The sequence below is a fragment of the Peromyscus eremicus genome, chromosome 1 (genome assembly GCF_949786415.1).
Source record: "Peromyscus eremicus chromosome 1, PerEre_H2_v1, whole genome shotgun sequence".
Lineage (NCBI taxonomy): Eukaryota > Metazoa > Chordata > Mammalia > Rodentia > Cricetidae > Peromyscus > Peromyscus eremicus.
The window spans coordinates 75864146-75889900 of NC_081416.1; the positions used below are offsets into that span (position 1 = coordinate 75864146).

The 25755-nt window shown below is 51.8% G+C and overlaps 2 protein-coding genes across 5 annotated transcripts; one reads left to right on the forward strand and one right to left on the reverse strand.

Annotated features, from left to right (window-relative positions):
- The first annotated feature begins 446 nt into the window (after positions 1-446).
- C1H16orf92 (chromosome 1 C16orf92 homolog) lies at positions 447-2922 on the forward strand. 2 transcript variants are annotated; one of them, XM_059266727.1, is made up of 4 exons: positions 447-555; positions 1896-2054; positions 2125-2212; positions 2302-2922. In XM_059266727.1, exons 1-4 carry the CDS (start codon positions 519-521, stop codon positions 2321-2323), a joined length of 306 nt encoding a protein of 101 aa, XP_059122710.1. In that variant the 5' UTR covers positions 447-518; the 3' UTR covers positions 2324-2922. The 2 variants fall into 2 exon arrangements, with proteins under 2 accessions (XP_059122710.1, XP_059122705.1); XM_059266722.1 differs by lacking the exon at positions 447-555 and adding an exon at positions 1324-1411.
- Positions 2671-20225, reverse strand: Tlcd3b (TLC domain containing 3B). Of its 3 annotated transcripts, XM_059266694.1 has the most exons (7): positions 19966-20225; positions 15865-16001; positions 12543-12673; positions 8214-8297; positions 5524-5758; positions 4205-4300; positions 2671-3689 (listed from the first exon to the last, which is right to left on the reverse strand). In XM_059266694.1, the coding sequence occupies exons 3-7, from the start codon at positions 12665-12667 to the stop codon at positions 3402-3404; spliced, it is 828 nt and encodes a 275-aa protein (XP_059122677.1). In that variant the 5' UTR covers positions 12668-12673; positions 15865-16001; positions 19966-20225; the 3' UTR covers positions 2671-3401. The 3 variants fall into 3 exon arrangements, with proteins under 3 accessions (XP_059122677.1, XP_059122685.1, XP_059122693.1); XM_059266702.1 differs by lacking the exons at positions 15865-16001; positions 19966-20225 and having other exon boundaries at positions 12530-12636; XM_059266710.1 differs by lacking the exons at positions 12543-12673; positions 15865-16001; positions 19966-20225 and adding an exon at positions 9152-9588.
- Between the last annotated feature and the right edge of the window lie 5530 nt (positions 20226-25755).

Consider the following 25755-nt stretch of genomic DNA (forward strand, 5'->3'; position numbering starts at 1 on the left):
TTTAATCCCAGCACTCAGGAGGCATTGAGAGGCGGATCTCTGTGAGTTCGAGGCCAGTCTGGTCTACAGAGAGAGTTCCAGGACAGCCAGGGCTACATGGTGAGACCCTGCCTCAAAATAAAATAAAATAAAAAATAAAAAAGGAAAGAAAAGAAACGCCGATTGTGGCAAGGTTGTTGTTATGTGGGTAACAGGTGGGTTGATGCGGGAAAGAGAGAATCCTTTAAGGAGGTGCCACCTAGGGGGCAAGCGGAGTAACAGAGTAGCTAGGAGTCTGTATAACAAGCGCAGGCACCGGCGCAATCGAGGAGACCCTGAAGTGTCCTTGGCCCGGGTGGGCTGGAATACATTTGTGATAGACAGGCCTAACTGCCAATCAGAGGCGAGCTACCTCTTACAACTCGAGATAGGGCCTGTGTAGTGCAAGTCGCAATTAGGAAGTGACACCAGGAGGACTGTGGGAACTAGAGGGGAGAGACAGGGATGTGGGGGTGTGGCGTGGTGTTGGGTGCGCACACATGCCACCAGTGCCCCCAAAGGCGAAACTGAGTTACGGTGAGTAAACTAGGTTTTTTAAATGGCCCAAAGACTAGCCTTGGAATAAGCTGGGGGAGTTCCTACGACTCCCGACCGCCAGTCCCCAGAGAGGAGCCTGCCTGCCGCACCCGGTGTGACCTGTGGGAGAGATGATGGCGCGGTCGGACGAACACTGCTGCCACCTGGTGGGAAAAGACTGCTATTTCTCTTGTTCCTCCTCTCCGTGCTCCGTGTCTCTGCTAAAGACCAAGTCTGGAGATGGATGGAGGCAGACCCCTGAATCTGGGGACAGAGTGCAAAGGGAAGTCCCAGATGGAAAGATGCACACCCCTGGGAAGTGGAGAGCCTCAGGGCACCTCTCCCCCTGCACATTGTTGCTCCTCCCTCTTAGAGCTTCTGCAAACTCCATAAGCCAATCTGTGCAAATTTCTTGGCATTTTAATAAGCATTCAATAAACAGCAGTTGTGGTTGAGCCAAAGGACAACTGGAGATGTGTAGCCCACTTCACCTCCTAAATATAGCTGCTGCACAAATGCACTGTCGCATAGTCCCAGCTACGTTCTGGGACACAATGGTCAATCGACGGAACCCAAGGCCTTGTGTATGTTGAGCAAAAGCTCTACCCCTGGGCTACACCCCTAGAACCCCACCACTATTGCTGTTATTTTCAGTGTCATCCCTGAGGATGGGGCTCAGTGGCCTCTTCTGTGTCAGGAACTGGAAACCCCCCACAGGCAGGCTCCCGGAATGGCTCTGGCCTGTGACATCATAGAATCCTACACATTCATAGTAGCGAAGGGGTTATGAAGCTGGGGCAGTGGGTGCCTGTATGGGTGTGGATGTGGATGGCTGGGTTGGGGACCATAGAAACAGGTGGGAAGCTGGGCTCAGGAATGGTAGGAATAAAAGACGCTTGAGAACAAAGAGGAAGCTTGGCTGTGACCAGGAGGCCAGCCCAGCCCCAGACCTTTCTCCCCTCCTCTCCTCTCCCCTTCATCCCCCTCCCCTCCCTCTTTTTACCTCCTTTCCTTTTTCCCTTCCCTCCCTCCCCTCCATTTCATTTTACTGTATTGTTTTCAGGCAAAGCTTCACTCACTCTGTCACCCAGGCTGACGAAAGCTCACTATGCAGCCCAAACGGACTTCAAACTTGCACCCTTCGCTTCCCAAGGGATAGAATTAGAGCCAAGGCACTTTGGCTGGCCTTTCTCTCTCATTCTGCCTCCGTGTCCTAGCCTCCCTGTCTCAGACAGCTCAGCCAGCCTAGGGGACAAAACAAGCCCTGAGTTTGCTCAGCCTCTTGGGGAGGGCGCAATGGGTCAGCAGGGCTCTGGGTCACACTTTACTTTGGCTCCTAGCACCCAGAAGAGACGGCATCCAGGCCTCGAAACCAGGAGTCAACTCCCGGCTCTTCGTAGACAGGCCTGACTTCTTTGATTACCCAGACTCAGACCAAGCTAGCCTTTCTGCTGTGGCCCAGTTTATTGGAGAGAAACCTGTGACCTTTGTTAAGACAGGTATGAACCAGCTTGATGGAGGGACCTCCCTCGTGGCAGGGCCTGGAAGAAATGTTCTCTTGTCCGGCAGGTTCTGGCCCTGGGCTCTTCCAGCACATCCTAGTGGGCGCATTGGTGGTGGCTTTTTTCCTCTTCCTTTTCCAGTTCTGCATGCACGTGTGAGTCCCATCCCCATGTGCTACCCCGCCCCTTCCAGAGGACCCAAGTCTCCTATAGGCCTTCCTCATTTGATTTCCACACTCCTCAGGAGCTTCCAGAAAGGAGCCTAAGGAGCCGGACAGGAGCCCTGGACCCTGCTGTGTGCCACACATCTACCACGTCTTCTGTTGAGAAAAAAACGCGGTGCCTGCGTCCTTCCTGACTGCATAGTGGCCCTCAATGTGGCCATCCACCCCCTACCACCTCCTCCTTCCTTGACTGCCCAGTGACCCTCTTATGTGTGGCCATTCACACCTCCCCTTCCTCCTAGGCTGCCCAGTGATCCTCTGTGTGGCCATCCACCCCACACCCCCATCTCCCCCTTCCTCCCACACTGCTCAGTGGCTCTCTATGTAATCATCCATCCCCTTACCTCCTCCCTTCCCAGCCCCCAAAAAACTGGACCCAAGGGTCTCACTGGTGTTCACGAAGATCGTCTTTATTAGCGGTCTGTAAAAGCACCTCCCAGGGTCTGTGACCCCAGACTGGAGGAAGCCGTGAGAGGTCTGTAGCACCAGGGACAAGCCAGGGCCCGAGGGCAAAATGTGCAGCCTAACAGAAGGGGTTGGCGCCTGTGCCTGCCCCCAGGGTTGCTCAGCACTGGGAGGGTTGTAGGGGAGCAATCACCTCCCTCCCCACACCCCAACAAATTAGAGATAGGCGAATAAATAAATAAATAAGGTTCCTCAGATTGGTCTCCACAGGAAGGAGCTGTGGGGGTCACCTGCCTTCTCATGAACCACACGGGATGAGTTAGGGTGTCTTCCTTCTCCCAGGTGATGGGGAGCAGAGAGGGGCTTGCAGCAGCAGAGCTGGGATGTCCTTGGCAGCAGGGCCACCCCCGTGTCCCTCGACTCCTTGGTCCCACTGAGCCCAGCTCTCCAGACCTCAGCACACTGACAGACACACTCTCTTCCCTTCATTTTGTTAGCACAGAGGCCGGGAGAGGCTCTTCATCCGGGTCCCCTCTCTCCCTGCCCTTCCAGTCATCCGACTTCAGCTCCTGAGGGTGTTTAGCTGCTCCCTGTTCTGAGTCCTTCTGTCTTGGGGCTGTCAAGGCAAGGGACTCCTGGCTCTCACCCCCCACCCACCGGCCCCAAAGCTCTGTCTCCACGGGGGCTGGGGAGGGGGGGTTCCCAGGCCCCAGCCTCAGTCCTGAGTCTGACAAGGAGAGGGCGGTGGGGAACCTCGGGGTCGGAAGAGGCGGCAGGCCCCGCGGCAAATGAGGAAGAACCAGTAGAGCTGGGGTGCCAGGAGCAGCGCGGCGCCCAGGTTGACGTGGGCCGGGATGGCCAGGGGCACTGAGAGCAGGGGCAGGCCAGCGTGGCGCCCATAGGCCCAGTACAGGTAGGGGAAGAGCAGCACCCGGCAGCAGAGGAAGCTGAGCAGCATCAGGGCGCCGTTCACCTTGTGCAGCAACGTGTGCTGCTGCTTGTACTGTGGACAGAGCAGCGTGGCAGGCCAGGGGCAGGCCCGGGGACTCGCAGGTTCCCACAACTGCCTCCCCGCCCGCCACCCGGCCTGTGGTTCCTCCCACACCTACCACTGCACCTGGCCAGTGCTCTTTCTCTTATTTTTGCTTTTTTGTTTTGTTTTGTTTTTGAGACAGGGCTTCTCTGTGTCAACAGTCCTGGCTGTCCTGAAACTCACTCTGTAGACCAGGCTGGCCTTGAACTCACAGAGACCCGCCTGCTTCTGCCTCCCGAGTGCTGGGATTAGAGGCGTTCACCACCACCACCTGGCCTTATTCTTGCTTTTTGTGACAGATTCTCACTACGTAGCCCAGGCTAGTCTCAAAATCCTGATCCTCCTGCCTCAGCCTTCCCAGGGCTAGTGTTTTAGGCACACACCACCATGCTGAAAGGTTGCATGGTCTTTAAAGAATTCCCAAAAGGCCCCAGACATGTCTGCCCCACTTCCACACGCCCGTCGACCCTCAGATCTACTCTCACCTGGATGAGGATCTTGCCCAGGCAGACGAAGGGAGTGCTGACCTCGGCCATCAACATGCAGCCTAGAAAGAAATCTCCCTTGCCCTGTCGCCACACCTAAGGGAAAAGGCAAGAGCCTAAGGAGCTGTGTCTGCATGCCTTGCTCACATCACCTTCAGAGATGTTTTCTCTCCCCACCCCTGTGTGTGTGTGTGTGTGTGTGTGTGTGCATGTAAAGGCCAGAGGTCAATTTCCTCAATTGCTCTTGATCTTATTGGTTTTAGGCGGGATCTCTCACTGACCTGGAGCTCACTCATTTGGCTGCACTGGCCAGAGAGCCCCAGGAATTCTACTTTCACTTCCCCAGAGCTGGGATTAAGCACACACCACCCAGCCCAGCTTTTCAAGAAGACCCAGGCACTTGTGCTTACAGAGCAATTACTGTATCAACTGAGCTGTCTCTCCGACCCTATTCCCAGGCACTGTATCAACTGAGCCATCTCCTCAGCCCTATTCCCAGTCACTGTATCAACTGAGCCATCTCCCCGGCCCTATTCCCACTCACTGTATCAACTGAGCCATCTCCTCAGCCCTATTCCCAGGCACTGTATCAACTGAGCCATCTCCCCGGCCCTATTCCCAACCCCCCTCCCCTTTTTGAGACAGGGTTTCTCTGTGTAGCCAGAGACTGTACTGGAACTCAATATGTAGACCAGGCTGGCCTCGAACTCAGAGATCTACCTGCTCTACCTCCCGAGTGCTGGGATTTAAGCTGTGATTTAAGGTGTGCACCACCACTGCCCGGCTTTTCCTCCCCCTTCCCCTTTCTTAAAGACAAGAGTCTCATGTACCCAGACTGGCTTCAAACCCACTGTGTAGCAGAGGATGATTTTTAACCCTCATATCTTCTGGCTTCCATCTCAAGTGCTAGGATTACAAATGTGCTACCATTCTGGCCTTACAAAGTGCTGAGGATTAAACCCAGGGCTCCACACATGCTGGGGAAACATTCTACCAGCTGAGCTACACCCTCTGACCAGAGACACACTTAGTCCTGGGTTCCGAGTACTCATGACACCAAAGAGGAGTACTGCCTCTTTTACAGTCCCTCAGATTAAGAAGGCATGCCTCACACTATAGAGGAAGGACAGCCTAGAGACACATGCCCCGTGCTCTAAAGCACCCCAGACTGACTTGTACCTCTTGGGTAGAATGCTGCTCTGGAAACCCACCCCAAGACCCGCTGCCCAGGACCTCCGCACTGCAGTGCTGGCTTGCTGGGGAGAAGCCGCTTTTCATACCCACCCCTCGCCCTCCTGACTCCAGGAGGGAGGACTCACCACTGAGAGCGGGAAGCACACCAGCACCATGGCCGCATGGTGGAGTACCATGAGGAACTCCTTGTGCAGGTAGCCACGCACCACGGCCCAGGTGCCGCCCAGGGCTCTGGGCATCCCGTCTTCCCCTCCATGCCCTTTAACCTGGTGCTTGTGCCAGTGGCAGAGGAACATGGCGTAGATGTCATAGATGAAGTAGGGAACTGCAAACTGTGTGTAGGCCGAGGAGAGCCAGTGCCTGTAGGGAAGGGAGAGAGGAGAAGGAGGATGTGGACAGGTCCTAGGCGAGCAGCCCCCAGGCCAGGATGCTCCAGGGGAATGAGTTAGGTCCCAAGGGGGCTCTCATAACAACCCTGTGTCTTGAGTTTTGGATGCCAGAATTGAAGGGTGGCGTGTGAGGAACCACCCAAGGCCAGACAGTCTCACAGCTTCTGAGGTTTGGGGCTGGATTCAAGCCAGGCAAACCTCACAACCTACAGTGTCTCTGTCTCCCTAAGTGTCTCTACCTCTCACCCCTCCAGCCACCCATCCCTCCAACCACCCCTCCATCCTCCCTTGTAGGGAGAGGAGACCAGAACGCTGCAGATCATGAACAGCGATGGAAGTGAGCTGCGGAGGGGTACCAAGACACCCCCCGTTAGGCACCAGTGAGGAACTTCCAAGCACTGTAGAGGTCCTGCGGCCCAGCACCAGTGGATGTGACAGCTCATCACATGCCAGGCACTATGGGGCTACTTAACTCTTCACCCAGCAGCAACTTGTGCCCTTCCCATGAATCCCTGTGTCATGGAGAGGCTAAGTAGTGTGGTCAAGGAATAACCACACAAGTCCTTGCCATCAGCCCCACTGTCTCAAGAAGGTTCGAGCCAGTCCCCAGTGAAGTGGAGGGGCTGTCACTGCAGCTGGCCTTCGCTCTGAGGTGGCGCGTCTATTGTTAGCTCAGGTATGGCCAGCAGGAAAGAGAAAATGCTGAGCAAAGATGCCAAGAGCAGAGAAAGTTCTGCAGACTTGGAGTAAACAAATACGGGAAGCACCAGAACACGCCACACTGCGCTTTTTTCCCTGAGTCAGCAGAGAGGCTTTCTCAAGTCCAGGAATCCTCCTCAGGCAGGCCTGAGGTGGGGGTGGGAGACAGAAAAGCCCAGAAGGAACAGAGCAAAAGCCAACCCAGCTGGCCACCATACACCAGTGTGGGTGCTGGGGAGGGGAGGGGGGAGAACTGGGGGTACAGGCCAGCTGGGGATGGGGTGAGCACAGAGACAGCAGCAGCTTTCCCAGGCTGACTGGCCTGGAAGGGGAGAAGCAGCCCACTCTCAAAGGGATCCACATTGCAGTGGTGTAAGGGGATGTGGCCCGGACTCAGAAAGGAAGGGACAGGGGAGAGGCACTGGCTAGAGATGGCGAAAAGAAACACAGACAGGACCCATCCACCCTCAAAGAAGGCTCAGAATCTGCCTAGGGATTTGGTGGAAGAATGGTACCCATAGGACTCTGGGCCATGGGGGAACCAGAGGAACTCAGGCCCCTGGACTGACGAGCGAGGTATCAGATCCCATCTCTATTCTGTCAGCAATTAGGTGCTCAGAAGCAAGAACAGCTGTTGCCCCCAGATTAGCCCTGACCCTCCCACCTTACCTGAGGATTAAATGGGGGAACAGGGTCAAGACCGGACTAGGGGGTGGGAATCCAAGAGCCAAAAGGTGGCCTCAAGGTAAGATTAGTTAAGGAGGAAATGCCTGGTGCCCAGGCTCCTTTTGGACCCTCTGACTAGGGAAGGGGTTGAGAGAGGGCAAGGGGCAGTCAGGTCATGGAGAAGGATCCTGAGAATTAAATCCCTGCCTCATGGAGTCAAGAACCCCATCCTAGGCACTTAACACACTCAATCCCTCCATGCAGAAGCCCTTCGGGGGGAAGGATGTGACCTCACTCTAGGTCCTAGGAGGCGAGAACTCACTACGGGAAAAGAAGAGACAAATAGACAGCAGAAGGCAGATGGAGAGCAGGGTCACCCAGACAATGTCCCCTGAGGCTCAAAGGACACCACACAAGGGCAGGAGAGCCAGAGGCTGTGAGTGAAGGGTGCTCTGGGCACACAGCAAACTTGCAGCAGCCCCCAGCCAGCCTAACACCGGCTGATCAGCACCACGGACAGGGCCAGGGTTCCCTCCCTCTGCCTCCTGCCCCACCTCTCCGGCCTGGGCCTTTTTGGCAAGCACCAAACACTGCAGTGGCTGCCAGTGCCAAACTTTGGCCTCTTCACCAACACCCCCCACTGCTTGACCCTCAGTGGCCTTGTTTGTCGTCCCCTCTCCCCTGGACAAAAAGCTGAGGCTAGACACTTGGATTCCAGAAGGAGTTGAGAGGTGAGCCTGGCATGGTGAGGAGACACTCAGCAAGGTACTGGATGGAAACAGAGTCTGAGGGTTGCAAGAGTTGGTTGACATTCAGAACCCATGACAAGAGGCCAGGAAGCTGACCGGGAATCACTCCGCGGCGTTTCTTTGAGGCCCACCCCTGCTCCCTTGCTTCTGACCTTTAGGACAGGGTAGGATAAATTTATCCCTGGTATTGAGTTGCAGTAATCACATGAACTTGCTTGGGTCCAAGTCCAGGGACCACTACAGGTCTGGGGGATCCTGGGTCCCACACACCCACTGCTGGGGCCTGGGCAGAGATGGCCCTGGGACACTTACTGGTCATCAATGATGTGCTTGCAGGAGGTGGAGACTATGTAGCCAGCTGTGGAGGCCATGATGGCTTGGACAGAGGACACCAGCCTAGGGAGAGAGAGGAAGGGGTGAAAATAAGGTGTGGACCTCCATTTCTCTTCTTACTACTACAGTCACTGTGCTTTGGATCCTGTACTCCTGAGGACCATTCCTCATCAGCTTCCGCCCAAGCCATGCTTCCCCACTGCCGCTCTCAGCTAAGCCAGGCTTAGCTGCGATTCCCTCAGTTCCTGCCTCTCCAAGCCTTCCTTCCTAGTTTGTGACAGTTGAGTCTCCTTCCTTCCAGGACACCAGGGAGACCATTCTGAGGTGAGCCAGTCCTGGGAATGGCTGACAGTGAGGTCTTTCTCTGGGGAGGGAGGAAAGGGACCCACGAGGGCCAAGGGAGTCCCCAGTTGCTCCTGCACCCTTGGCTACCCAGTCACTATGCTGCTCACACCTACAGTAACTGGCCCCACGGTGACCCCAAGCTCCCCCCGCCATTTTCCCACTGTTTTCTTGGCTGTCACCACAGACCTCTTCCTGATGGCCCTATTCTAGGGATACACAAGTCTCACCACCTATTTCTCTGGGCCTTGACATGCATACAAACACCGGCCCTGAAAACCGTGCTCTCGCCCCTGACTTGCTCCCTGGCATCTTGTGGGACTGTTTAGTCACATGCTGGCCTGCTCGAGAGGGTGGGAGGGTGACAAGGGGAAGCAAGAAGATCAAGCTGAGTAGTAGACCAGATGGCTGGGTTTCAATGAGGTCTCCGGGGAAGGTGAGGTCCAAGGAGGGAAGGAAGCTTGCTTATTATACACCTCCCCACTGCTACAGAGCCCAGGGAGGTGCTGGGGTCCCTTCCTCATGAAGCCTGTTGGGGAGAGAGGGACTGAACTCAGGGAAGGCATGCCATTTACCTGGCGGAGACAATGACTGCGTCGGCCTCCTCCCAGCGCAGCTGGGGCAGCCTCTGGAGCGTGTTCTTGGACAGGAGGAAGAGTCCGGGGAACACCACCCCCCCAGCCACCATTGGGGTGAGCATGGTGACTTGGACCCAGGCAGGGAGACCGGAGGGGCCAGAAAGGACAAGAAGGCCAAAGTGAGGGAGTTAGAGGTGGGGAAGGGATACCAAGCCAGAGGAGGAGAGAGAGAGGGAAGGGGAGGCACAAAGGGGCCAGGGCGGGGACAGGATGGGACCGGGGGCCAGTCCAGGGCAAGGGAGAAAGGGACTTCAATGAGGCTGGAGACACAGAAAGAAAAGCCAGCTAGGCAGAGTAGAGGGGAGGGGGGAGAACGTCAGTGAGAGGGATGGGAAGGATGACCAAGGAAGGACCTGGTGTGAGAGGACCAAGAAGGAGAGGGGACAGCAGGAGGAGGAGGAGGAGGAGGAGGAGGAGGAGGAGGAGGAGGAGGAGGAGGATGCAGTTGGGGGAGGGGAGGGAGAGCCGCGGCAGGTGGGGGGGCTTACGTGGAGAGGCTGGGAGGGCCCAAGGAGGCGGGGTGGGGGACGGTGGTGCCAGCCCTGAAGAAAGGGAGGGAGGGAAGGACCGAGGCGAGCCGAGGAGCAGCTGGGCAAGAGGTCACCAGTCAACGCTGCCCTCCTGCCGCCACAGGCCACCACCGCCTCCTCTTGCTGCTGCCACAGCCCCGATGCCCTGTGCAGACACTGCACATGGCATTATAGAGTTGGTGCCCAGCCCCCTGCCCCCTCTGTGAGGAGGGGGAGGGGGAGGGGAAGCCGCCAGCTTAGGGAGGGTGGGAGAGGGGGAGGGAAATGATGGCACGGACCAGACACCAAGAAACCGGACCTGCAGCAGCTTTGTCTCCCATGCAGCTCTGAGCCACAGCAGCGGCTGCGACAGAGATGGGGGGGGACAGGGAAAGAGGGAGGGGGAGGCCCTTAAAGAGACAGCAGCTGCAGCGCGGGGGGGGGGGGGCTGCTGGGGACAAGGGCTAGGGGAGGGACGGCTCTTCTCTTGGGAAGGAGAATAGCCCCGGGGCTCCTTCCGCTGACAGGGGGTTCTGAGCCCCCTTTCCCATGAGCACTTTGAAAATGTCTGGCATTTCCTTCTGCCAGTGCTTATAAACATTAATGTGTGTCCCTCAGTGGCCTGCAGGGACCTCAGCTCAGGGGTGCCCACTCCAGCTGAGAAGATTCCCTGGGGAAGGCAGCCCCGGTGGGTGGTGCCTCTTGCTTTCCCTGGAGGGAACACTGAAGGTGTGGATAGGAACAAAACCGTCCCACAGTGTCCTTCAGACCCAGAGGCCCCCCCCTCACCAGTCAGGAGGAGTGGAAACTAACAGGCACCAGGCACCTCCCATGAGCGCCACCTCACTCTGCCCTGTGTCCTTGCCTCGCCGTGTGACAGCATCTATGACCGTCCACTTTCTAGAGGTCAGGAAATGGTCCTGAGGTGTGAGCCGATATCCCCAGGGTCAGAAAGTTAAGGAATGATAGTACGAGGGCTCAGGGGAAGAAGGATCACTGTCAGAGCCCCTGACAGCGTGGGCTTGAGCACTGGCCCTGGGCTAAAAGGCACAGTGGCTCATCGTGGAGTCCTGGCGGGCAGCAGATGGAAAGCAGGAGGGTCACATGTGGAAGCCCAGCTTGGGCTACAGAGGAAGTGCCAACCTCGGGGACAGCGGAAGGAGAGAGGGCCTCAAGAAGAGGATGCTGCCTTGAAAACCCACGTGGCTCCACGGAAGCTGGCGCCCTTCACTGGGCGGCATGGCCTCCTGGATTCTCTTCTCCTGTTGCCTTGGCTCCCTTTCCTCGGCCACTCCTCAGAACAGTCTTGCTTATGAGTGAGGAAGAGCCTGGGAGTTGGTTGATTCAACCCCCTCTTTAATCCAAGGGGAAGCACAGCCAGCGCTTTGGCCAGGGTAGCTTAGGCCTAAGCCCACAGCTGCTCCTCACTCATACGTGGCCTTCTTGGAGCTCTGCCTTTCCCAAACCCAACAGTCCTTCAGACTTGTATAGTATGGGGCCTGACATCCCAACACTGTAGTTTGGGTTTCCAGCTGGCCCTGAGTACTGACAACTGACCTCCCTAGCCCACAGCCTACTCCCTGTGCTCCCCAGAGGAAGGGCTGATTTGCTATTTTGTGCTTCCCTCTAGTGGCAGTTTGTGGGAATGGCTGAGGGACGTCTTGGGGCAGGCAGCCATCGGAGGAGTCCGGGTCTGAAACAAGTGTAGACCTGGAGATTTCCTCTAAGAGAAAGAGGCTCGCCCTCCTGGGTTTTACAGTCTGGGCACAGAACAAGGAGATTTATGTCCATGCTCCTTTGATCTTCTAGGCTTGAGGAAGGAGAAACCAAAGCCTAGAAGTTTAAAACAAACTTGCCAAGATGACACAGCTCTGCCCATTAGTAAAGCGGGATTTCTAGCCTCTGTTTGCTCCACTCCAGGAAGAGACAGACAGCGGCACACAGGAGGCAGCGGCAGGCAGGTGCCTGGGAGTTCCAGGCCAACCTGGTCTATATAGCAGCTTCCAGGCTAGCCAGGGCTACATAGGGAGATCCTGTCAGATGAGAGATGGACCTAGCCTAGCCTGAGCCCACAAACACGTTTGCCCAGTATGGTGTTGCCGGCAGAAGACAATATCTCCTTAAATTGTAGTATGAATTGTCAGTGAAAAGGCAACCCATTTCAGCCCAGCGAGATGGCTCAGCACGTAAAGGTGCTTGTTGTCAAGCTTGATGACCGAGTTCAGTCCCTGGAAGCCACATGGAGGAAGGACAGAACCAAATCCTGCAAGGTGTCCTCTGACCTCCACATATGAGCCGTGGCGTGTGCACCCCCTCCAACTAAATGGAAACAACTCTGAAGATAAAAACTATTAGCTGATTTCACATAAACACTCGGTTGCTAGCACTTGGGAGACGGAGACAGGAAAACCCCTGGTCTGAGGCTGGGTTGGGCTACAAAGCGAAGCTACATCTCAGGGAGAAAAGACTGGGATGCAGTCAGGCAGTAGAGCCTGCCTGGCCCACACAGGTTCCTGCCTGGCTTGGACTCACATGTTGGCTCTGTGACGCTTTGCTGGAACCAGGCCACTTGTGATTTCACTGGGTGTCCTGTGAGTCCATGGCCCCTAGACTCTCATTCACATGATCCAGGTATGTCTCCGTGGAAAAAAGAACTGTTGTTAAACCCATTTCCAAATGAGGGACCTGAACCTCGGAGAGTCAGTGATTGCAAAAGAGTCCGTTAACCCGGCCCCACCCACACTCCGTGCACCCTCCTCTGAGTCCACTCCAGCTCCCTGAGGTGACCCCAGGAAAGGTAGCCCACCTTCCCATCTTACTTTGACGCCACCAAAACAGCCTCTGGCCTCTCCATCTGAAAGTTGGTTTGGTTCTGAAGCCCCCAACAGAGGCCAGCAAAGCACAGCGGGAAGAAAGCACACCCCAGCAGGAAGAGCAGAGCCATGCCTGTCTGCAGGACAGAAAATATGGCCATGAAAACAATACTCCAGACACGTCCCCCGACCCCCCAACTACGGTCACTGCAGAGACACAATGGCCCATGAGTCGAGCTCCTCTGTAGTCACTAAATCACCAGGCATACCTGTAGTCTAATTTCTTTTGGACCCTTAGTGTACTTTTTGTTTTATCTAAGATTTTCCATGTAGGCTGACTTTGAACTCCTGATCATCCTGTCTCAGCTACCTAAGATCTATGCCACCACTCTTGGCCTTTACTGTACTTTCACATTTATCCAGGGCAACTGGACCTACTACGTGTTTGATTTGTGTGTTTGTTCCTTGGAGATAGGGTCTCGTGTAGCTCAGGCTAGCCCTGAAATTGCTATGTAGTCCAAGCTGGTCTTGAACTCCTTGTACTCCACATCCACCTCCTCGATGCTGTCGTTAAGGTGTGCATCAACACACCTTACTGCTTTAAGCCCAGTTCAGATTATTTCAGTTTTTCCTATAACCCTGGAGTTGGTGTATACTCCCAGAACTTATCACATTTTAGCTTTTCATGGTAACACAGAGCAGCAATCCCAGAACTCGTGGGGTGGGGGGCTGAGGAAGAAGAATCACAAGTTGGGGAGCATCATGGCCTACACAGCAAGACCCTGTTCCCAGAAACAAAACAGAGGGCCAGAGAGATGGTTGTGGTTAAGAGCACTGGCTGCTCTTGCACAGGACCTGGGTTTGATTCCCAGCACCCATTTGGTGGCTCACAACAGCTATAATTCCAGTTACAAGGGACCTATTCTGGCCTCCTTGGGCACTGCATGTACATGCAAGCAAAACACACCCAAATACATAAAATGTCCTGGAACTTACTACATAGACCAGGCTGGCCTCGAAATTACGCAGAGATCCACCTGCCTCTGCCTCCCAGTGCTCGGATTAAAGGCCTACACCACTATGGTGGTTGGCTAATAAATCTTAAAAAAAAAAAAATGGGAACTTGTCTAGCATGTAGCATGTGTGAAGCCCTAGGTTCAATCTTTTGGACACACACACAGGGGGAGAGCAGAGAGGAAGTGGGAAGTGAGGCAGGGAAGGAAAAGAAAAAAAGAAAAAGAAAACTCTACAACCAAATCCCTCTTTCCCTTCATCCTAACGGTACACGCGTTTCTCAGCTCTAGCCCAACACAGCCTCTGCAGATACACACCCAGTTCTGTGCTCTCTCTCCCTCCCTCCCTCTCTCTCTCTCTCTCTCTCTCTCTCTCTCTCTCTCTCTCTCTCTCTCTCTCTCTCCTCTCTGGGACGAAGGTGGGAGGGCAGGGGAGAGGCTGATGTTTCTCCTCAGCAACAAGCTTGGAAAGAGGAAGGGAGGGGGTGTTCAGATTGTCAAAATACTTGAAATTTTAAAACAACACGAAAAGAAAGAAAATTTGAAAGATTATTATCCCATAAAAATAAAAAAGGAAGCAGAAACCCTGGAATGCACATCTTTATATATTATTTTTGCCTGAAAATGCCTCTCCTCCCATCCACTCCAAGGAGGAGAGGAGTCGGGGAGGCCCGGGAGCCATGGAGGGCGTTGTAGCCTGCCATCCTGCACCCTTTGAGTGGCTTCTAAGGGACCTTCCTTCCCACCACAGCAGGAAGGTGCGAGATTGCCCCACAGAGGCCATTAGCCAGGCAGGAACACAGCCTCCCATTGGTGGGCTGGTCCCTCTGTGGCCCTTCCATTGGCCAGTCTCCGGACACAGTGCCCTATCATTTGTTTCTGTTCTTGAGGAAAGGGGTGAAGCGTTCTGGTGCCTTAAGTAGAACTGATCAATTAGAATTTGTTAATGAGTTCATAGACAGTTACATTTCAGGGGCGGAGCAAGAAAGCAAGAGCAGAGACCGGTCCAGGTAAGTCACCAATTTGGAAAGCCGCAACACATGATAAAGTTGACAATTTCAGGGTTGGGAGGGTTTGCATCTCAAAATCAGATGCTACAGGTAATCAGAGAAATGTGTAACGTGGTGGAGTGGTGTGCCCCAAGTCCCATATACTCACAATTTTTTTTTTTTTTTGAGACATGGTTGCTCATGTAGCCCAGGTTGGCCTCGAACTCATTGTATAGCTAAGGATAAACTTGAACTTTTTTTTGTTTTGTTTTGTTTTTGTTTTTGTTTTTGTTTTTCTAGACAGAGTCTCACTATAGCTTTGGAACCTGTCCTGGAACTCACTCTGTAGACCAGGCTGGCCTAGAACTCACAGAGATCCGCCTGTCTCTGCTTCCGGAGTGCTGGGATTAAAGGCCTGAACCACCACCACCCAGCTGGCCTTGAACTCCTGATCCTCTTGCTTCCACCTCCCAAGTGCTAAGATTACCGAAGGACATTACTATACCTGGCCTTATTCAGCGGTGGCATAGAACCCAGGGCTTAACGCATGCCTGGCGAAGCACGTTATGACTGAACTACATCTCCAATGCTCAAGACCCTGTCTCTCAAAGTAAAAGTAGGATCTGGGAACGTGACTCAGTGGTAGAACCCTTCCTAACATTCGTAAGACTCTATGTTCTCTCTACCAAAGGAGAAAACCAACAAATAAAACACTTGCAACTGCTGTAGTTCCAAAACTTGGAGCGCTGAAGCAGCGGATCACAAATTCTAGGCTAGCCTGTGCTACGGAGTAACCCTGCCCCCTAAAACCTCAAGCCAAACCAGACCAACCAGGGTTGGGGGTTAGGGGGAGGTAGTAAGCAGCCTGCTGCATGGCTTCGTCATTGTGATGTAACTGAGTAAAACCCACAAGAGCATTTAGCTTGGGGAAAGGTGTGAATAGGAGATCCCAGAGAACCCTCTGAAGTGTGGGAATGCAGTGGGTACATGTGGGTGTATGATTAGACACTACTAAACATTTTGTTGTTTGTTTGTTTCTGATTTTTCAAGACACAGTCTCACTATGTAGCTCTGGCTGGCCTGGAACTCACAGAGATCCACCTGCCTCAGCCTCCCAAGTGCTGGGGTTAAAGGTGAGCTCCCCCACAGCCAGTGATTTGTTGGTTTCTATAATATTACTCAGATGCAGAAGACAGAGTCCTGAAGGAATGGGAAGGGGTTTTGTTTGCTGGCTTGTTTTTGATGTTTGGGTCCTGGTGATTGAACCCACGACAGGGCCGTCTCAGTGCCCTGGGACAGCTGTTTTCTTCCGGACATGTAGCTTACCCTGAAATGTGGGGCCAGAAGCTGGGATGGTCAGAACTTGAGTTTCACTGGAACCTTCTAGACTCTTCTACAGTTCTTTCTTTCATTGTCAGAGTCTTCTTGTCTTCACTGAACAGCCCACAGGTGCACAGCGGTGTCTGAGATGTGAAAGACAGGGGAACACAAAAGCTCACTACAGTGTCAGTGACCCACAGAAACAGGTTTCATGATGCAGTTCTCTACCCATGTGCTCTGCTGCCAAATTACCCCCAACCCAGTTAACTTTCTCACAGTACTGATGTCCCTTCTGTGCAGTGTACTGGGATTTTTTTTTTCCTACAGTCCTTGCCAAATACAGTTCATGATTTTGCAACCTACCAGTGGGTAATGACCCACTTAGGAAAATCTGGGTTTATTGCAATCCTCAACATTTCTTTTTCATAACTACACCCCTAAGGCGCCTGTCATACTTTCCCCTAATCTATACCTATAAGGAAATTTGTTAAAAAGACTTATTTATTTACTGTACACTGGGTGTTTGCCTGCATGTGTGTCTGTGTGAGGGTGTCAGAGCCCCTGTCACTGGAGTTTCAGACAGTTGTGAACTGCCATGTGGGTGCTGGGAATTGAACCTGGGTCCTTTAGAAGAGCAGCCAGTGCTCTTAACCGCTGAGCCATCTCTCCAGCCCCATGGAAAATTTAAAAGCATATGTATATTGTATATCTGTTTATATGTATGTGTGTACTTCAAAAAAGATTAAATAGGCTGTTTTGTACACTAAGAATCAAGTTTCACCGAGTGTGGTGGTTCATCACTGTAGTTTGGAACACTCAGAAGACTGAGACAGGAGCATTGGAAGGTTGATACCAGTCTGGGTTACATAGTGAGAACTTGTCTCAGAAACAAGGGCCAGTGAGATGGCCCAGTGGATAAAACGGTTTTGCCATGAAAACCTCGTGACCTTATTTGATCCTCAGAACCAATTTAAATAGAAGAAAAGAAGTAACCCCATAGTGTTGTCCCCTGATGCCACCATGGCATGAGTGTCCACAGTAATAATGAATAAAAGCAAATTTGTTAAAAAGAACCTACTGGGTGGTGGCGCACGCCTTTAATTCCAGCACTCAGGAGGCAGAGGCAGGTGAATCTCTGTGAGTTTAAGGCCAGCCTGGTCTACAGAGCGAGATCCAGGACAGACACCAAAACTACACAGAGAAACCCTGTCTGGAAAAAACCAAAAAAAACAAAACAAAACAACAAAAGAACCTAAAGAAAATAGCTAGAGAGGGAGGGGGAAGGGGGAGAGTAAACGAGGGTGAATATGACCAAATATTCTAAGTGACATGAAGATACCTGTGAAACCCATCACTACCTACAGTGAGTACATGCCGGTAAAAAACCAGTGCCTTTTCACGGAGACAGTGCTGCCCACTGAAACACACAGGACACCACCATGACGCTCGGGTTCTGAGCCACACATGGTCCTGACCATATCAGTTCAAGCTGGGTGGCTTATATCCCCAGCACAGGGGAGGCTGACGAAAGAGGATTGTCATGAGTTTCAGGCCTCTGTTTGAGACATAGTGGGATCCAGGTCAGTCTGTGCTGCAGATTGAGACTCTGTCCTCTTCCTAAGTAAATAACAAAGAAATGAGCAATAACACACAACTTTAATCCCAGGGCTCAGGACCCAAGATGTTTGTTTGCTTACTTGCTTTATTCCTCCCTCTCTTTTTAACCTTTACTGGATGCCAGGCATAATCTAAATTCTTAAATATGGGAGCTGGCCGGGCGGTGGTGGCGCACGCCTTTAATCCCAGCACTTGGGAGGCAGAGGCAGGCGGATCTCTGTGAGTTCGAGGCCAGCCTGGTCTCCAAAGCGAGTTCCAGGAAAGGCGCAAAACTACACAGAGAAACCCTGTCTCGAAAAAAAAAAAAAAAAATGGGAGCTGGAGAGATGGCTCAGTAGTTAAGAGCACTGACTGCATTTCCAGAGGACTGGATTCAACTCCCAGCACCCACATGGCAGCTAATAACTATCTCCAACTCAAGATCTGACACCCTCACACAGACATACATGCAGGCAAAATAGCAATGCAAATTTTAAAAAAATTCTTAAATATGTATCCACTGTCCTCACAATTCCCCCAGAGAGATGCTCCCCCCATCCTCTGCACAGAAAAGCTGTGTGAGGTGCTCCAGGTTGTGTGTTTGTTACTAGTAAGTAGTTCCTGGCATAGCTGGGATTTATTGTTTGTTTGGGTGAGGTTGTTCATTTTTGTTTTGTTTTAAGACAATTCCTGCCTGGAATTCATAGAAGTCTGCCTCATCTCAGCTTCCCAGTGCCGGGGGATTGAAAGTATGTACTACCACACTTACCACTCCGTCTTTGTTTTTTATTTGTTTGTTTTGTTTTGTTTTGTTTTGTTTTTAAGATTTATTTGTGTGGGTGCTGGAGAGATGGCTCAGTGGTTAAGAGCACTGGCTGCTCTTCCTGAGGAACCGGGTTCAATTCCCAGCACTCACAAGACAGCTTACAACTGTGTGTAACTCCAGTTCTAGGGGATTTGGCATCCTCACACAGACATGCAGGCAAAACACCAATGCACATAAAATAAAAATAAAATAAATAAATAATTTAAAAAAGAAACATTTCTTGGGAGGGAGAGGCAGGCTTCGAGGCCAGCTTGATCTATAGAATGAGTTCCAGGACAGCCAGAGCTGTTACACAGAGAAACTCTGTCTCCAAAAAAAAAAAAAAAAAAAAAAAGGGCTGGAGAGATGGCTCAGAGGTTAAGAGCACTGCTTGCTCTTCCAAAGGTCCTGAGTTCAATTCCCAGCAACCACATGATGGCTCACAACCATCTGTAATGAGATCTGGCGCCCTCTTCTGGCCTGCAGGGATATGTGCAGACAGAACACTGTATACATAATAAATAAATAAAATCTTTTTAAAAAAATAAATAAATAAAAAAAATTGTATGTGTGTGTGTGCGCACGCGCTGCGCAAGTCTTTATGCACCACATGAATGTGTGCATGCGGGAGCCCATAGATGCCAGAACAGGGCACCAGACCCCTGGGAACTGCAGTTACGGGGGGTTGTGAGCCACCATGCTGGGGTTGGGAACAGAACCCCCACCATTTTCTTCCTTGAGACAAAGTTGCAACTGTCTGTGATTGGCCTTGAACTTGCTATTTAGTAAATTCCAGATCTCTCTCGTGGGTGCCAGCAGGTCTGCCTTCACAGCTGGAGCTTGAGCCTCAGGCTGTGGATTCCAGAGTACCATCTTGTAACCTCCAAAGAGAAAGCTTTAACCCTGGTGAAATGGAATGACAGGCTGGAGAGATGGCTCAGCGGTTAGAGCACTGGCTGCTCTTCAGAGGGCCTGGTTCCCAACATCTGCACGGTGGCAGCTTACAACTGCCTGTAACCGCAGTTCCAAAGGACCCCGTTCCCTCTTCTGGCCTCCACAGGCTCTGGGTACCAGGCAGTATTAGACATGTGGGCAAAATACCCACACCATAAAAATGAATTAAAGGCCAGCCTGGTATACAGAGAGATTTCCAGAACAGCCAAGGCTACACAGAAAATCCCTGTTCCAAAAACAAAACAAAAAAAAAAAACATTGTAAGTGACAGGACTTGACTGTCCTGGCCAGAGCCCATCACTGCACTTTCTAATCTGGAAGCTAAAGAAAAGAAAACAGCCGGGCAGTGGTGGTGCACACCTTTAATCCCAGCATTTGGGAGGCAGAGGCAGGCAGATCTCCAAGTTCGAGGCCAGCCTGGTCTACAGAGTGAGTTTCAGGACAGCTAGGGCTACACAGTGAAACCCTGTCTCGAAAAACCAAAAAAAAAAAAAAAAAAAAGATAAGGGGCTGGATCTGGATCTGGATCTGGATCTGGATCTGGATCTGGATCTGGATCTGGCAGTAAAAGGGTGCTGCTGAGGTCAAGGAAAGAGGGTCACTCTAAGATGGATTTTAGGCTCTCTGGCAGAAGCAGAGAACAGTTTCTATGAACGGAACTGCAAATGGGCGTGCAAAGGTGTATTTATTGACTATTACACAAGTTGTTTTGGGGTAAAACAAGGTCCTCATACCGAAGCCCCTGAGCTGACCTGTATGTTTGTGGAGGAAGACATCACACCCCTGCAACCTTAGTCCTCACTGTGTCCTGCTGGCAATGCCCGATGACAAGGCAAGACCTCCGGGTGTGCCCTCGGGGGTGCCCTCATCGTCCTGTGACCAAAGTCATGCAAAGGCTGTAAAACTCCCTCAGAAAAACAACTCTACAGATAACAGAAAACAATCCGTTTTCTACAATGATTTCTTTAAGGTCAAAGTACTTCTAAGAAACAACTGTTCATTCTGATGTTTACCCTGGATACAGTGTAAACAACTATTTCATTCCAATGTTTACCCTAGATACAATGATTCTACTAATTTTTCCTCTACAAAAGGGGAACTTCTTCCTGGCTACAGCAGAAGTGTGGAAAGGGGCCAGTGTGGTGGCTCACACCTGTAACCCCAGCATTTGGTAGGCTGAGTGAACAAGATCAGTGTGGATTCAAAACCATTCCGGGCTACATAGCAAGACCCTGTCTCAAAACAAGAAGAAAGGAGAGGACAGGGAGACACACAGTGGGTGAAAGCGCTCGCTGCTGAAGCTACTGCCTGCTCACCAGATCCCACACCGAGGTGAAGGAAGAGCATCGACCCCCCGAAGTAGTCCTCTGCCTTTACTCACGCACCTGTACTGACTGACGCACACAAATCATACACTTACATGGTAACAATAACGTGGGGGGTTTTTTTGTTTTGTTTTTTTAAAGGGCCTAAACAAGCAAAAGTATAGAAAGGAGACTGGGAGAAAAATATTATATTTGAACAGGCATGTGTGTCTTGGAATGTGTGTCTTCGTGTGTGTGGGGTGTGGGTGTGTGGGTGTGTGGGTGTGTGTGTGTGTCTTGGAGTGTATGTGTGTATGTTCTTGCTGAACTGGCATGCCACCTAACATAAACTCAAGATGGGGTACCCTCCACCCACTGCTGCAGTCCACATGTTCTAGAAGTCTCTGGGAGCAGCCACCAGCCTGGGACTGCAACCAGGAAGGTTTTTAGCCACTGGACATAGCCTGTGAAGAGGCTGTGTGGTCGGTCCTCAGGTGACTTTTCTAACTGTCCTTCCCTGCATCAGCCTGGCTCACCAGGGAAGTCTCCCACCCCTGCACGGCTCTCCCACCCTTGCAGACCTGTGAGCAGGTTCCTCTGGGGCCGGGGTGCACCATTTCCTGTTGCTTTGAGCTCCCTTGTCCGACGGCTCCCAGGCTCATTCTCAGGACCAGGCGGATGGCAGATGGGAGAGTCTGCGGGTGTGATGTCCCCGAGGTTGTAAATAAGTAGCCACCGAGCAGCTTGTGGTGTCTGTTTCCCACCTAACACTCTGGCCCGGTGCCAGGGCATTCATTATTTAGTTCTTTTGTTTGTACCTGTCCTGAGTTCATACGGTTCCAAGCAGGTCTGGTCCTCCCCTTTCTCCTCACCCCAGAAAAGGCTGAGCTGCATAAGAGGTGAGATGGAGACAGACAACCACAGATCCACTAATCTGTTCTTCCATGGCTTGTCTGTGTGATCTTGGCTAAGTTTGAGAACCTTTCTGGGCCTCGGTCATATTGCCTGGGTCTGAATCCTGGTTTTGCCACTCCCTTGCCAGGAACACCTGTGTGACTCAACTCCCCTGAGCCTTGGAATGCTTATGTACAAATGGGGACACTAGCAGGAACTTTACAAAGGGCTTCTGGTAAGGATTCAAAAAGGCAGGCATAAAGTGCAGTTCCTATACGAGATCTCACTGTGGTAGTCACTAATGACTGTCCCACTATTCGTTTTCTATGGGACTTGGGATTAAAGCCAAGAGTCGTGCATGTCTTGAAAATATTCTACCATTGAGCCACCCTGCTCCTAGCCCATGAGACAGGGTTTTATATGTAGCCCAGACTATTCTCAAACTAAGGATCCTCCTGTCTCACCTCCCATGTTCCGGGACCACAGGTATGAGAGCCGGCGGACTTGGCCCAGGGCAGGTCGCAAATGCAGCTTCTTCATCCCCCATGATAAAGCCCTAGACAAAGGCTTTTCTTCTTCTTTTCTGTGTTTGTTTGTTTTGAGACAGGGTCTCTCTGCTTAGCCCTGGCTGTCCTGGAACTCACTCTGTAGACCAGGCTGGCCTTGAACTCAGAGGTTCACCTGTCTCTGCCTCCCGAGTGCTAAGAGCAAAGGCGTGGCCCACCACTGTCTGTGGCTTTCATTTTCATATTAGGGATGCTGAGAAAACTCTCTCTCTCTCTCTCTTTCTCTCTCTCTCTCTCTCTCTCTCTCTCTCTCTGTAGTGTGTGTGTGTGTGTGTGTGTGTGTGTGTGTGTGTGTGTGTGATGCACCCACGCTACAGCATGTGTGTGTGTGTGGAAATCAGAGGAGTCCATTCCTTCCTCCCACCTTTACATGGATTTGGGGGGTTGAATGCAGTTCATCAGACATGTGTATACCTGCTGAGCCATCTTGCCAGCCCAGGAGCCTTTTCTTAATATCTAGAAGACAATGTTGTCTGATAGCCAATGGACGGGTTGAAATTATTAGATCAAAATGATCCTTCTCAGGGTCATGTCTGAGCTTGCCGAAGCTTCTTTCACCTGCTGGTCCCTCTGGATCTCTCAGCCAGCCCATGATGATGGGGAACATGGTATCCTCTTCTCTTTCTGGGTCAGTTCAACACTATCCTATCTGACACTCCCGGCTTTGAACTTCAGGTAGAATGAGCATGGCAGCTATTGGCTATGATCAAGTCAGTGTCTCCCTACCTCCTGCTGATGCTATAATGTGGGTAGAAGTGAGGCCTTGGCGAAGTGAGGCACATATATCATCCCTCCTATTGGCTTGTCTGGGACACTGTCTGCCCTCCTACACTCTGGAGGAGCCAATGGTAGGAACCGAGTTCCATCAGCAGTGAGTCTGGCCACTGCAGAGCATGGGTGAGCCTGGGGCCCGTGCCAAGGCTCACATCTGTCTGTTGGAAGGGGCTGAAGTTGGGGGTGGGGTGTGGGGTGGAGCTTGCATCATTAGAGACCTTTTCTACAGTGGAGATGGAAACTAGCCTCATCCTGGTCCCTGAGACTCAGAAAAAAAAAGAATCTCAAGGAGGCAATCTGCTACTGCTTCTAGTCAACAATGCTGACATCAGGGGCTAGCTGAGCACTCATTCTGTGCTCAAAGTCATCTCTGAGGAGGCTTAGAGGTGCCGAGGTGCCGTAAGGAATGGCTGGGCCCCTGGCATTGTGATTGAAGGCTCAAAGGGGATTCAGGACCCAGAGGCTCTTGGGTGACAAAACTTTTTTCCTGGGGAAACACACACACACACACACACACACACACACACACACACACACACACGATTTACTCACCCCAGATAGGCAGCCTAGGAAAGACCAAAGTACGGATACCACCAAGGTCCAACTTGGTGAACCAATAAGATTTGTTGGGGTTACTTAACAGGAATATGGGTGAGGGGTTACTTAACAGGAATATGGGTGAGGGGTTACTTAACAGGAATATGGGTGAGGGGTTACTTAACAGGAATATGGGTGAGGGGTTATTTACAGGAGCAGAAATAACTCAAAGACAGCTGCATCACCAAAGCCCACCCCGGGTTAGGTGACAGTTCACAAAACCTGAGAACCTGGAGCACGTGCACAGCCTGCAGGCAGCTCAACAGGTTGGAGAGGGTCCTTCCCACGTGACTCCGTTGGCCTAAGTCTAAAGGATCTTTACAGCTTGTCTTGTCTAAGAGTGACTATCAGCATTTGTTGCTTACTCTGGCAGGTAGAGGCCTGGTGAATCTGGTCAGACTCAGGGACTTCCTGAAGCTGTTTTGAGTTGTTTACCTTCCTGCTTACGGAGCTTCCCTGAAGGGTGGAATGCTTCAGTCTTGGAGGAAACTGCCCAATAGGGGCACAGACTTGGACAATTTTTCTTTTCTTTTCTTTTCTTTTCTTTTCTTTCTTTCTTTCTTTCTTTTTTCTTTTTTTTTTGTTTTTTGTTTTTTTGTTTTTTGTTTTTAGAGACAGAGTTTCTCTGCCTTAGCTTAGCTGTCCTGGAACTTACTTTGTAGACCAGGTTGGCCTGAGCTCACAGAGATCTGCCTGCCCCTGCCTCCTGAGCCCTGGGATCAAAGTCGAGCGCCACCACCTGACAATTTCTGTAGCTTTCTTGTGGTGTAAAAAAGCCCATGGGAGCCAGGCATAGTGGTGCACACCTTTAATCCCAGCACTCGGGAGGCAGAGGCAGGCAGATCTCTATGAGTTCAAGGCCAACCTGGTCTACATATCCAGGGCAGCCAGAGCTACATAGTGAGACTCTGGGGAAATAAAATAAAATGAAATAAAAAGTAAATGAACAATTAAAAAAAGGAAATCCAGGGGAAGCAGCTGTTGTAAGTACATCAGGGGAGGGAGGAGAAGCAGGTGTGCGGTGGCACTGTATCCCAGGCCTCCACAGGAGTTGTGTCTCTGTGTGTGCACATGCATGTGCACACTTCTGCACCCAGAAGGTTAGGAGTGACTCAGGGAAGCTGAGCACATTGGACGCCAAGGGAACAGGTGCCAGAAAACACTTCATCAGCAAGTAGAATCGGATTTGGATCTGAGTGGTTTATAGAGTCAGTGGATATTGTTTTCTGGGTGGCCCCAAGGCCAAGTGCTAGAGCTTGGGCTATGGAAACAAATCAGGAGAAGCAGCCCAGCACTAGCTGTCTGACCCAGGGGCCAGGAAGACATGGAGACATTCAGTACCCTGGGATGAGGCTGAAGAGGGCAGAACCCAATGCAGCAACTACTGCCTGAAGTGTGCAGCAAGACCCTGAAAGGGCAAAACCAAGCACCAGCCTGAGGGATGAGGAAGGAGTTCAAGAGAAAGAAAGGGAAGGATGTTCTAGGCAGAGGGAACAGCATCTCAAAGGCCTCAGAGCTGAGACTCTGGGCATGGCTCAGCATCCCTTCAGTACATCTTACATTGGGCACTGAAAGAATTGATCAGGCACAAAACCGTATCTATTTATATACGCATGCCCTGTCCTCCAATAGAATGTCAGCAGGAGGGAAGTAAATTTGCTTTATTCTTGGAGCTGTGGAGGGAAGCCAGAGGATGCTGAGTAGATGACATGGAGTCTGCTAACGCTGTGTTTTATCTTGCAGTCAGGGGGTTATGGTGGCTCAGCATAGACTAAGAACAGGACTAGGTGTGAGCATGGCACTCAGGAGGCTGAGGACTGCTGTGAGGCCCAGACATAGTGTGAGTTTCAGGCCAGCCTGGGTTACAGAATGAGACCTTGTCTTAGTAAACAAAACATGAACGAAGGAAAGAAAAAAAACGCAAAAAGCTGGGCGGGGGAGGGGGGGACAACTAAAGCTGGTGAAGTGAAACAGGCTGAAAAACATTTGATATTTCCATAAAATTAATGAGGAGCCTGGCAGGGAAAAAAGGGTAGGCCTTGGGGATGAGGAACCTGGGGATTAGTATCTCCCCTCACTTACAAGCTTTTATCTTGAGGCTCGGTTACCATTTAGTCTGAGCATCTGTCCTTTTCATGGGACCAGGGGAGTTAATCCTTCTTTTGCCCCTCTCCAGAAAACAAAGTTTAGAAACACCGTATGAACGAGGCAGGCAGTTCCCCTTTTGCAGAAGAGGGAGTGGACCCAGCCTGCCTCCTCCGGCATCCAGCATCTAACGAACACCCTTCCTGGGCCAGCGGTGGCGAGAATTCGCTATTTCCCTCTAGTTCCGGAGGGAAAGCCAGGATGGTGGCGACGACCTAGGGTAAGTGGTCGAAGAAGGCAGAGCGGGTACAGTGAGGCGGGA

Excerpts from the sequence above, each read along its gene's own strand:
- C1H16orf92 (XM_059266722.1), top strand. The coding sequence starts at position 1,342 with ATGAAGCTGGGGCAGTGGGTGCCTGTATGGGTGTGGATGTGGATGGCT. Across the intron at positions 1,412-1,895 it reads GTTGGGGACCATAGAAACAG|CACCCAGAAGAGACGGCATC; the intron begins GTGGGAAGCTGG and ends TTTGGCTCCTAG. Across the intron at positions 2,213-2,301 it reads TTCCAGTTCTGCATGCACGT|GAGCTTCCAGAAAGGAGCCT; the intron begins GTGAGTCCCATC and ends CACACTCCTCAG.
- Tlcd3b (XM_059266694.1), bottom strand. The coding sequence starts at position 12,667 with ATGGCTCTGCTCTTCCTGCTGGGGTGTGCTTTCTTCCCGCTGTGCTTT. Across the intron at positions 8,298-12,542 it reads GCTGTTTTGGTGGCGTCAAA|GCTGGTGTCCTCTGTCCAAG; the intron begins GTAAGATGGGAA and ends CTCTCTCCCTAG. Across the intron at positions 3,690-4,204 it reads TGGGCAAGATCCTCATCCAG|TACAAGCAGCAGCACACGTT; the intron begins GTGAGAGTAGAT and ends CTCTGTCCACAG.